This window comes from Narcine bancroftii, chromosome 5 (assembly GCF_036971445.1).
Source record: "Narcine bancroftii isolate sNarBan1 chromosome 5, sNarBan1.hap1, whole genome shotgun sequence".
In the NCBI taxonomy this organism is placed as follows: domain Eukaryota; kingdom Metazoa; phylum Chordata; class Chondrichthyes; order Torpediniformes; family Narcinidae; genus Narcine; species Narcine bancroftii.
In genome coordinates, this window is record NC_091473.1 from 252,012,908 (window position 1) to 252,026,024 (window position 13,117).

At 42.2% G+C, this 13,117-nt stretch overlaps 1 protein-coding gene and 1 long non-coding RNA gene across 5 annotated transcripts in view; one reads left to right on the forward strand and one right to left on the reverse strand.

Annotated features, from left to right (window-relative positions):
• The window catches only part of LOC138765201 (uncharacterized), a 249,914-nt gene that overhangs the window by 182,598 nt on the left and 54,199 nt on the right, over positions 1-13,117 (forward strand). The gene's annotated exons all lie outside the window — the stretch shown is intronic.
• The window catches only part of LOC138765198 (solute carrier family 26 member 9-like), a 121,442-nt gene that overhangs the window by 16,334 nt on the left and 91,991 nt on the right, over positions 1-13,117 (reverse strand). For all 4 annotated transcript variants that reach the window (XM_069942137.1, XM_069942134.1, XM_069942136.1 and 1 more), the window contains one exon: positions 3,404-3,537. In XM_069942137.1, coding sequence (XP_069798238.1) covers positions 3,404-3,537 — 134 coding nt within the window. The remainder of the gene's footprint in view (positions 1-3,403; positions 3,538-13,117) is intronic.

Here is a 13,117-nt window from a genome sequence, read left to right on the forward strand (position 1 = left end):
CGGTGACTCTGGGGGGACTCTCTTTTGGTTCTCTTTCTCTGACTGCAAGGGACACTGGGAAATGCTAATGTTAATAGACCATAGAATGCTACAGCTCAGAAAACAGACCATTTAGCCCCTCTAGTCTGTGCTGACCATTATCTCCCTAGTCCCACTGACCTGCTCTCATACCATAACCCTCCAGTCCTCTCACATCCATGTACCTATCCAATTTACTCTTAGAACATATGATCGAGCCTGCATTCACCACATCAGATGGCAGCTCATTCCACATTCCCACTACCCTCTGAGTGGAAAACTTCTCTTTAATGTTTCCCTAAATCTTTCTCCCTTCATCTTAAAACTATGACCTCTCGTATTTATCTCCCCCAATCTAAGTGGAAAAAGTCTATTCGTATCCACTAAACCTCTCATAATCTTGTAAACCTCAATCAAATCTCCCCTCATTCTTCTTCGCTCTAAGGAATAAAGTCTTAATTTGTCCAATCTTTCCCTGTAACTCAACCCCTGAAGACACGGCAACATCCTAGTAAATCCTCTCTGCACTCTTTCAATCTTATCGATAATGCGGAATCTCAGTCTGCAAATTTTGTGTAATATTTCATTTCTGTTTTATTGCATGACATTAAATCATATCTGATCTGATTCTGAGCTAGTTCACATCCTTCTAATCCCTTCCTATCCATCTATCTGTCCAAATGTCTTATCTGAGCTTCAGTTATTTTGTTGATGATTATTCAGTTAATTTTCTTTCATTGGTATTTAGGATTAATGCCTCCTTCATCTCTCCTGTTTTTTTTTTGTGCACCCAACCCCAACCAACCAATTTTCCCCTGCCAACGCTGCAACCGTGTCTGCCTGTCCTGCATCGGACTTGTCAGCCACAAACGAGCCTGCAGCTGACGTGGACATTTACCCCCTCTATAAATCTTCGTCCGCGAAGCCAAGCCAAAGAAAGAAGAAACTCCCTGATAACAAGAAGGTGGCAGAACACTTGGAAGATTGGAGAAGTAGTGGGCAGCAAGGAAGGCTTTCAAAGCTTGCAGAGGGAACTGGACCAGCTGGAAAAATGGCTGAAAAATGGCAGATGGAATTTAATGCCGAAAGTGTGAGGTGTTGCATTTTGGAAGGACAAACCAAGAACATACATGGTACGTAATACTAGGTAGGGCCCTGACAAGTCTGGTAGATCAGAGGGATTTTGAATACAGATGCATAATTCCCTGAAAGTGGCATCACGAGGATGTAAAGAGAGCTTTTTATATTGGCCTTCGTAAATCAAAGGAGTTGGGATGTTATGGCAAAATTGTATAAGACATTGGTGAGGTCAAATTTGGAACATTGTGGGCAGTTATGGTCACCGAACTACAGGAAAGATATTGATAAATGGCATAGGTGACGGTTAGTTTATCCGTTAGTGCAATACTATTACAGTGCTGGCAATCAGGACTGGGGATTGAATCCCGCGCTCTCTGTAAGGAATTTGTACCTTCTCTCTGTGTCTGTGTGGGTTTTCCCCAGGGGCTCTGACTTCCTACCACTGCTCAAAACTTCTGGGGGGGGTTTGTAGGTCAAATGGGTAGCACAGGCTCAGGGGCCAAAATGGCCTGTTACTGTGTCTAAAATCTAAAACAATAAAATTGGAAAAGTGCAGAGAAGATTTATGAGGATGTTGCTTGGACTTGAGGAACTGAATTACAGTGAACGCTTGAACAGATTAAGACAGGTACTGTAGGTTTCTGTGAGGGACGCTGGACAAAGTGGCAACTCTCTGTCTGCCTTACAGTAGACAAAAGTCAAAGAATTTCATGTATGTACATTCTAGATGTAGTATTATTGAAAATAATGGAACCTTTACCCTTTACCTTTAACTTTATTCCCTGGAATGTATATGAATAAGGGTAGATTTGATAAAATTAGGGTAGATTTGATAGAGGTATACAACATTCTGATGGGTATAGGGTATAAGGGTGAATGGGAAAAATTTTAGGGGGAAACCTCTTCACATAAAGAGTGTGGGGGTGTTGAACGAGCTGCCAGCTGATGTTTGGGCAGAAGTCTCTCTCCCTCTCTCATTCATTGGGTCAAGGGTGAATATTAGTTCAGCACAAGCTAGAAGGGCCGAAGAGCCTGTTTTCTGTGCTGTAATGTTTTATAGTTCATATGTTACTTACCCACTATTTGTGGAAAGCCTGATCACACATGAGAAAAGAACACAGCCATTTGAGGAGTTACAACAGAGAGTGTAGAACATAAATGGCAAAGGAGCAGACCCAAGTATTTATGCTATTCTCTATGCCCAAATCACATTAAAACTCTGCCTTGTGCAATTTATAGGCATCCCTCCATCCTGTGTGTCAGTCTAGAAGCCTCTTAAACACCATCACTGAGTCTTCTTCCTCCACTATTCCTGGCAGCTCATTCCAGGCGCCCACCACTCTCTGTTAAAAAAAATTGCCTGCACATCTCCCTTAAATTTTCTTGCCTTAACGCATATCCCTAGTCTGTTACACTTTTGCTGAAGCAACTCATTTAAAAATGCATTCCAGTTTAAAAATGAAAAAAATTAAAAATGAAAAATACAATAAAACCCCTGTTCTCCAGAATTCAAGCATCTGGTAACCTTAAACAACTGGCAAAACATGGCAGAAAAATAAAAGGGTAAAAAATATGGGTTTAAAATTGGTGCACCTCGCCGTTAGAGCTCCATTCATGCAGCACACAGCCTCACCAACTGGAAAACTCGCTTATCCAGCATCTGCCAATCCCCATAGTCATCGGATGTCAGGAATTTTTCCTGGTTCTCCAAACCACGACCCTTGCCATTGGTTCCCAGACTCCAGTGGCTAACGTGAAGGAAGATCCTTGTGGTAAGTCTCCGGTGGAACACTGGAAAATTTCAGCAAGGTTGTCCCTGACCACAGACTCTGTGGGGAGTTCAGATCAGAGCCATCTGGCAGATCAGGCCTTCCTGTGCAGGAGATAAATCCCGGGCACGGATCAGGGTCACCGACAGCAGCCAGACAATATCCTGCTGTTTATTTCAGAGTTCCAGCATTGGAAGAAGTTGCATTTTGTCGATTTGCAAATTGGTTTGCTCAATTGCCTGATTATAAACTCGACTTCAAATGCCAATGTTTAAAATAAACATACTCAGAGAAAAATACTGCTTCAACAGAGAGAAAAACAAATGAGTTTATCTTGACTGATAAGCATTAACTAATGGTGAAATAAGAGGCAGTAATCTAATTTTACTCTAGCTGTTTACAGCTTTTAATGATCTGACTTGAATTAGCTCCAATTATATTATGCATGACCATCTGATTTTCTACTTCTGGCACAAAGATCAAGGCTCCATTTCATATTTTAAACAGCAAATAATATTTTCTGAAAAGTTTATTACTTTTTCCTTGGATGTCTCCTGTCTGCTAGCCAATGCGTAGAGAACAGCATCATGGACAGAGAGGAAGAGACAATTGCGTTCTAGCCCGCTCTCGTTGAACATTCCACCATTCTCGATATCTTCGTACACTTGATCTGTGGGAGAAATATTTAATGACATGATTAGGGTTGGCCAAAGGCCTTGAAACAAGCCCTTCTTTAATGGAGTGAAACACGAAAGTCTGCAGACACTGTGATTGTAGCAAAAAAGCAGGAGGAGCTCAGCGGGTCTCACAGTGTCCTTAGGAGGTAAAGATATATTACTGACATTTCGGACCTGAGCCCTTAAAGGTATGAGCTAAAAGCAGGCAGGCGCCTGAGTTCAAAGGCCAGCGAGGAAGGGAAGAAAGAGAAAAGAGTAGCAGGGAGTGCAGAAGGGGAGTAATGAGAGAGGCTCTGACAGAACTCCCTTCAAAGAGAAGAGGAGAACTTCTTCAGGGTGGGCATCCCTTGAAGAGATTTCGCAGTGGAGCAACCAATAAGTGGTAATTCTGCCTCGGAAGAAGGATCTCAGCGTTGTATGTGATGCCATGTATGAACTCTGACGATAAATCTGAAATCTGAATGGGTTGAAACACGAAGGGCTGCAGATGCTGTGAGGAATCTGCAGGAACTCAGCAAGTCTCACAGTGTCCATAGGAGGTCATTAGAAATGGAGGGAAAGGGCCCCAGCCCGGAAAGACAATGGAACATTTCTCTCCGTGGATGGCACCTGACCCAATAAGTACCCCCTGTCAATCTGTGTTCACCCATTTTTAAAAATCGATCTGCTTTTAATCGACAATTATACTTACTGGACCTGGTATCTTCAAGTGGCTCAAGTAACTACCAATGTGGAATTTCAAATAGAAGTTAATTTGGAAGAATAATTTGCATGGTTTTTGGGAAACTGTGGAATGACTGATCAATTCTTTAGAGAAACACAGAAAGAATTGAAATGGAGGGATGTGGCTTCTGGAAGCATTCGCGAGCTAATCAGCTCTGAAGTAAAATTAGAACATTACAACACTGTACAGGCCCTTCAGCCCACAATGTTGTGCTGTCCTTGTTAAGCTTCTCCACAACAATCTAACCCTTCCCTACCTCACATACATCACCCTCTATTTTTCTTACATCCATGTATCTCTCTAACACTCCTTTGAAAGTTCAGCTACCACCACCATTTCCTGGCAATGTATTCCTGGCATCCACCACTCTGCAAAATTCTCAAGTCAAGCCAAGTCAAGTTTATTATCATCTGATTATACAAGTACAACGCGGCAAAACAACATTCTCTGGTTCTCAGTGCAAAACATGCAGACACACAACCAGGCATAACACATATTCAGACAGACAATACATATGCAGGACAAGTGTTTCATGTATAAATATAAATAAATAAATATTGCCATATGAATATGAGAGTCTCGCAAAACATCTCTTTTATCTCCCCTAAACTTTCCTCCACTCACCTTGTACTGATTTCCTCTGGTATTCATGATGGGTGCCCAATGAAAAAGGTGATTGGAGGTTCAGAAAGTCAGATAATTAAATTTAATGTTTACATTTTAATTTTTAAAAAATGTAGACATACAGCAGGGTAACAGGCCCTTTCGGCTCACGATCCTGTACCGCCCAATTTCTCCCAAATGACCTGCACCCCCGGTACGTTTTTGAATGCTGGGAGGAAACTGAAGCCCTCTGAGGAAACCCATACAGATTCAGGGGAGAACATACAAACTCCTTACAGACAGCGTGGGATTTGAATCCCAGCGCTGTAACAGCATTGCACTAGCCGCTACGCCTACCGTGCTGCCCACAAAAATAGGATGAAATCGGAGCACCCGGAGGAAACCCAACGCAGGTGACGAGGAGAACCTTACAGACAGCATGGGATTCCATCCCCAGTCACGGCCATTGTGACAGTGTCACAGTAACCGCTACGCTAACCAAACCACCTAATTTAGAAGAAGAATTTGCAGGACAGCAGAGGAAAATTTGGAATAATTAGCTAACACCCTCAAACAGATGGGCAGGTTTGGGGTCTATATTAGGTGCTGCTCTTAACGGGTGGCCTCGGTTTGGCGGCAAATAAGACCATGGACAGATGTGTTGGCACAGGAATGGAATTAAAATGGTTGGCCACTGGGAGATCCTCACCATGTTATTTTGATTTTGATTTTGATTCACTTTACATAAAGTCTGTGTCAGCATATCTCTTGAACGAACTTAAAAAAAACCCCAAAATATGCTTAAAACAGTAATAACTTGAAAGACCACATCAGCAAATCGGTAACAATGTCTCCTCCTCACTAACAATCAACACAGACATACCTGAAGGATGTGTGCTTAGCCCACTGCTCTACTCTCTCTACACCCATGACTGTGTGTCTAGACACAATTCAAATGCCATTTACAAATTTGCCGATGACACCATGGTCATTGCCAGAATCAAAGAAGGCAATGAGGAAGTGAACAGGAGGGAGATAGATCAACTCGTTGACTGATGTCACAACAACCTTGCACTCAACATTAGCAAAACTAAGGAAATGATTGTTGACTTCAGGGAGGGGAAACCAGGTGAACACAAACTGGTCTTCATCGAGGGGTCAGCAGTGGAAAGGATAAAGAACGTCAAATTCCTGGGTGTTAACATCACTGAAGATCTATCCAGGGGTCGTGAAGAAGGCTTACCAGTGGCTATACTTCATCAGGAAGGAGTTTGAGGTGTGTCACCAAAACTCATGCAAATTTCTACCGGTGTACCATTCTGCCAGGTTATGTCACTGTCTGTCTTGGAGGTGCCAATGCACAAGAAAGGAAAAGACCACAGAGAGTTGTGAACTCAGCCAGTGACATCACGGGCATCAGTCCTCACTCCATCGAGGACATCTACAAGGGGCGGTGCCTCAAGAAAGTAGCCTCTATCTTCAAGGACCCTCAGCTCCTAGGCCATGTCCTCTTCACTCTGCTACCATCAGGAACGAGGTACAGGAGCCTGAAGACAAACACCCAATGATACAAAAAGCAGCAGCTTCCTCTCCGCCATCAGATTTCTGAATGGACAATGACCCAAAGAGACTGCCTCACTTTTCTCTTCACTAATTTATTTAGTTTTTTTTAAAATGTAATTTTAGCAATTTCTGCACCTGTGAAGCTGCCGCAAAGCAACGAATTTCATAACATGTTCCTGACAATAAATTCTGGCCATTCCATCATATGAAAGAAATCGTTCCTAAAGTGGAACAAGAATAAAAACTTTAAAAAAAAATAACTTCAACTCCTAGAAGTGGAGAAAAAGATTTAGTTTGCTGATGAACCCAAAATTAAAGCTCACAACTAAAAGCAGGGAACTCACATAGGTAACTTGGGCAGCGCTAGAATAGGGACGTTGCTATCTCAACAAGCAATTGAGATGGAACAAGGATCCTTTTGAGGGTAACCTACAGTGTTCAATGTAGAAGGACATGTTGATGAGGTTCATTAAAGAAAATTTGGGAGCAGGCTTGTGTGCCAGCATCATTCAGATGGGATGAAGGACCATGTAACAAGCAGGATGCTTCAGACAGGCCCTGCCATTGAACTGAATACAGAGGTTCACCCTAAAACTATGCAGACTTTCAGAAAGCTCCCTGCTTATGACAGGTGGGCGCTCATCAAGATGTATGAAATCAGGACAGGGTAATATAATTATTCCATGGCAGCATCAGGTGCTCCAAGGTTGGGTATGGTAGATATGGTAGTTGTCAAGCAATGGTTAGATGAGCAATCCAGTGACCTGAGTTAAATTCCCATTATGGCAGCCATGGAGTTTAAATTTAGTTAATAAAAAAAAATTAGACATACAGAACAATAACAGGACATTTTGGCCCAATTTACACCCCATTAATGTACAACCCCGGTACGTTTCGAATGGTGGGCGGAAAGCGGAGCCCCCGGGGAAAACCCATGCAGACACAGGGAGAACATATAAACTCCTTACTGACAGCATGGGATTTGAACCCAAGCCCTGATCGCTGGTGCATTGTATTAACCGCTACACCAACCATGCTGTCCAAATCATTCGGATATTTAAAAGATGAACAACAGCTAACAGAAGCAATTTCACAAAACTATCAGTTTGTTTTAAAATTGGGTGCAATTTTGATCACCTAAAGTGTAGAAAACTTTCATAGGTTACAACAGGATGTAGACAGTAGGCAGAAATGGGTGGAAAAGATGGAGTTCAATCCAGATAAGTGTACAGTGATGCATTTTGGAAGGTCAAACTTGAAGCCATGTAGTTAACGGCAGGATTTTTAACAATGTGGAAAAACAGAGGGACCTTGGGGTCCCAATCCATAGATCTCTCAAGGTTGTCACACAGGTAGTTTCAAAGGCTTATGGTATTCTAGTCTTGGGATTGAGTTCAAGAGCAGTGAAGTAATTTTGCAGCTATTTAAAACTCTTGTTAGACCTCACTTAGAATATTGCGTTCAATTCTGGTTGCCTCATTACAGAAAGGATGTGGAAGCTATGGAGAGGGCGCAGAGGAGATTTACCAGAATGATTGCCTGGATTGGAGAAAGTGTCTTATAAGGCAACGATAGTGGAGCTAGGACTTTTCTGTTTGGAGCAATGGATAATAGGCAACTTAACAGAGATTATGAGAGGCATAGATGGAGTGGGCAGCAAGCACTCTTTTTCCCCAGGGTGGGAGTAGCAGATACAAGAGGACATCTGTATAAGGTGAGGGGAGGAAAGTTTAAGGGAGATGTCAGGGGTAATTTTACATAGAGAATAGAGAACACTTGGAATGCATTGATAGGGGTGGTGGTGGAGGCTGGTACAACAGGAACATTTAAAGGACTCTTAGACATGGATGCAAGAAAAATAGAGGGTTATGGGTGTGAGGTAGGGATGGATTTCTATCAGTTGGCACAACAGCGTGAGCTAAAGGATCTGTACTGTGCTGTAATACATTTTCTAATTACAAGCAAGATATCTCTAAAATTGAAAGAGTGCAGAGAGGATTTACAAAGATGTTGCTGGACTTGAGGTACTGAGTTACAGGGAAAGGTTAAACAGGTTACGACTTTATCCCTTGAAACATCAGGGAATGAGAGAGATTTGATAAGGTATACAAAATGAAGAGGGCTAGAGATAGAGGAAATACAGCAAGCTTTTGGTGAGAACCAGGGGTCATAGGTTAAGGGTGAAAGGTTCAAAGGAAACAGTAGGAGCAACTTCTTCACACAGAGTGCAGTAGGAGTGTAGAACAAGCTGGCACCTGAAGGCTCGATTTAGACATTTAAGAAAATTTGGACGGGAGGGGTATGGAGAGTTATGTCCGGATATAGGTCAATGGGACTCAGCATAATAATAGTTTGGCAAAGTCTAGATGGGCTGAAGGGCCTGTTTCTGTGCTGTGTGTTCTCTGGTTCTAAAAGAGGTAATCAAGAAGATATTGGAAAATGATTCAGAAAGTGCTGGAAGAACTCAATGGGTCAGGCAGCATACTTGGAAAGAAATGACAACTGTATTTCTTTCAATGGATGCACCCGGACCTGGTGAATTAGTTTTAAAAACCCATCTTGACTCAGTGATCCTCTCGATTGGGGGGTTGGGGTGGGGGGAAGATCTGCCTTTTCACCTAGTCTGGCTGACGTGCATCTCCAGACCTGCAGAAGGGCACTCAGCTTCTCTTACTCTCAGGCAGTGGTTTTCAAACTTTTTCTTTCCACTCATCTACCAGCCTTGAGTAATCCCTATTACATAGATGCTCTGTGATGAGTAAGGGATTGCTTCCAGTGGGATGTGAGTGGGAAGAGAAAGTTTTAATCGTACCTCATTGACTTGTTATGTGCACAGTTTCATAACTCCAAAGGAAATGGGCCAATGACAATTTTTCTTAAGCAAGTTATTTCAGTAAAAATTGGGTCTAGAGCTTCCTTTCCCACTCACATCCCACCTTAAGCAATCCCTTACTCATCACAGAGCACCGATGGCATATGGATTACTTAAAATGATATGAGTGGAAAGAAAATGTTAGAAACCACTGCTCTAACGGGTGCCAGGCTAATGGTGACTCTGTATTCTTTTAATATTACATTTAATGTTTTATTACATGATGATAAAAGAATCTTGAACCTTGAGTCCTAAGTAGCCTTGCTAGCATCTGTTCAAGGGCGATTAGTGGCTTTGTAGCAGATTCCTGCATCTCCAAAAATGAATAAACAAAATAAAGTAAAAATTGAGGTCAAATCAGGGTTTCTGCTTCCTGCTCCACTGAGTAGGGTCTTTGTTCCAGGTGGTTAACCTACGTGGAATTCGATTGTTCATGACTCACAGTGGAAAGGAAGATTGTAATTATGATGAGATTGTTTTTCTCACTGGGCTGAGTTGTCGAATGATTTGGTAGTGACTGAGTTGCAATTTCCTTAAGCTGTCTTGGTCAAGAGGTGTATGAATGAGTATGTAATGTTCCAGATGCTCTTGAGGTAGAAGGAACCATTATGTCAACTGGCCACCATTGTCAACCTTCTACAGGAGCTCTATCAAGAGCATCCTGGCCCACTGCATCACAGTCTTGTATGGTTGCTGCATAGAAATAGATTGGAGGTCAATCCACTTGTCATAAGAGCGCCAGAGAGGATCACTGGAATCTCCCTACCCCCATTAATGTGGTTTACTGGGATCGTTGTCTGGAGGGCATGAAAAATCTGAGGGCCCCTTCCACCTCTGCACACAGCATCTTTCAGTAGCTCCCACTGGGAAAGAGATCCAGGAGGATCAGAGTCAACACCTGCTAGGCTGAGGAACAGCTTCTGCCCACAAGCAGTGAGATTGCTGAACCAAAGGAACTGCTCACACTGACCCTTCAAGACTCTCAACAATAATTATTTATTTATTTGTACGTATGGATACTTGTCCTGCATATGTGCTGTTTGTATGTGTGTTACGTCTGGTTGTGTGTCTGCATGTTTTACACTGAGGACTGGAGAACGCCGTTTCATCAGTTTGTACTTGTGCACTCAGATGACAAAAAAACTTGATTTGACGAATAAGAGGACAAACTATTATTTGGATGGGGGGAAAATTCAAAATTCGGAGGTGCAAAAGGACTTGGGAGTCCTCATGCAGGATACCCTAAAGGACAGTTGGTTGAGTTGGTAGTGAAGAAGGATATGCAATGTTGGGAGTCATTTTGAGAGGAATAGGTTACATGAGCAGGAATGTGATGTTGAGGATTTATAAGAAGACACTGTTGAGGCCTCAAATGGAGTGCAAGGTAAAGTTTTAGGCTCCTTATTTAAGAAAGGAGTGCTGGCATTGGAGGGGGTCATAGAAGGAACTTTTGACAGCTCTTGGACTGTACACCTTGGAGTTCTGAAGAACGAGGAGGGAGCTTATAGAAGCATTTTTAATGTTGAAAGGCGTGGACAGAGTAGATGTGGAAAAGTTATTTCCCATGCTAGGAGAAGAGGACACAACTTCAAGATTTTAGGGTGTCCATTTAAAATTGCGATGTGGAGGAATTTCTTTATCCAGAGAGTGGAGAACCTTGGGAATTTGCTGCCACGGGCGGCTGTAGAGGCCAGATCGTAGGGTGTATTTAAGAAAGAGATTGATAGGTATTTGAATATTCAGGGTATCATGCATTATGGGGGGAAGGCCGGGAAGTGGGGTTAAGTGGGAGAATGGAACATCTCATGATAGAATAGTGTAGTGGATTTGATGGGCCTATATCTTAAGGTCTTATGAAATGGCTCACTGCAAGGAATTTCCTTTTCGCACCGTGATTAAAATCTATGAAGTTACTTTTACAGAAATGTTATAAAAGCAGAAAGTTCTGGAAACACTGAGCAGGCAAGAGATATCTGTGGAAAGCAAAACAGAGTCAAAGTTAGTTACTTTTGACCTGAAACGTTAACGCTGTTTCTCTCTTCACAGATGCTGCCTGACCCACTGAGTGCTTCCAGTATTTTGTTTTGGTTTCAGATTCCAAGCATGCGCATCATTTTGGTTTTAATTTACTCAAGAGGGATGTCGTAAGATGTTGTAGCAAAGCGCATAGGTTTACCACATCATGTACAAGTGTACCATCAATATTCTATTATCAGTATTTAATAAGTAATATAAGTGTAAAAAGACAATAAAACCCACCCACACTTAAACTGCGGTCAAAGGTGTTAAATCAAAGTGCAATTGCTATTTATTGCTGAAGTATCTGCTCTTAAGTAGCAGTTATTGCCCTTGTATTAATTTTTGGACTTAAAACTGCAACTTTGGAATGTGAAGGCTTAAACTCAAAGAAGATGAATGCTCCATCAATGTATTTTTAAAAATGTAAACATACAGCACAGTAACAGGTCCTTTTGGCCCACGAGTCTATGCCTTCCAATTCCACCCAATTAACTTACAGTCCCCAGTACGTTTCAAATGGTAGAAGGAAACCAGAGCTCCCAGGGAAAACTCACGCAGACACAGGTAAAACATACAAAGTCCTTACAGACGGTGTGGGACTCGAGCCCCAGTCCTGATTGCTGGTACTGTAATAGTGTTGTGCTAACCAGGTCTGGGTCTCAAAGGAGCAAATGATGTTTCACTGTATGATCTAATAGCCAAAGAATAAGAAAAATAGATGGTTATGGTAGCGAGGGAGGGAAGGATTAGATTTTTGTTGATTAAGTTTACATAGGTCGGGAAAACATCATGGGCTAAAGGGCCTCAACTATGTCATGTTTTAAGGTGTATAATTCTTTTCTTAATGGTCACTAATTAAAATAGCAGAAATAAGATGTTCAAAGTGAGGGGAGGAAGGTCTGGGGAGACTTGTTAATTTCTTTTCACATGGAGAGTGGTGGGTGTCTGAAATGCACTGCCAGGGGTGGTGGTGGAGGCTTGTACAATTGGGACACTTAAGAGACTCTTAGACAGGCACATGGAGCAGGATAAATAGAGGGCTGTGAGCAGAAGTTAGGGAAGGGCTAGGCTGTTAAGTAGGTTTGCATGGATCGGCAGAACGTCGTGGGCTGAAGGGCCTGTACTGTGCAGTAATGTCCATGTTCTATGTCCTAATCTAATGCGTCATATCAAATGTTTCAGCTGATGAGTTGATGATTATTTCCTCTGTGTGGTATGCTTCATTCTCAGGGACACACCTCATGCCCATGTTCCATTTGCCATCCCTTTATTTGTTGCACATAGAGGCAGAGGAAAGGAGGAGGGTGAAACGGTTGTATGGGAGGAACAGAGTATTAGATATGGTTTGCCTACTTTTTAGTCTTTGGTAAGGTTTAAACCAGTGGTTTCAAACTTTTTCTTTCCAGTCACATCCCACTTTAAGTAATCCCTATGCCATCAGTGCTCTTTGGTTAGTAAGGGATTGCTTAAGGGGGATGTGAGTGGGAAGGGAAGGTTGAGAATCACTGATCTAGACCCAATTATTACTGAAATATTTTCCTTGACAAAAATTGGCATTGACCCATTTCCTTTGGAGTTATGAAACCGGGCACATAATGAGTCAATTAAGGATGATTAAAACAGTGGTTAGGGATTACTTAAGGTGCCATGTGCATGGAAAGAAAAAGTTTGAAAGCCACTGGTTTAGAGGGATAGAGGGCATGCATGCCAATGGCTTGGTTGATAGACACAAGTTGTGTTGAAATGTTATTTCTGTGCTGTCGAACTCGAAGACGCCTCATTCACTGTCCTT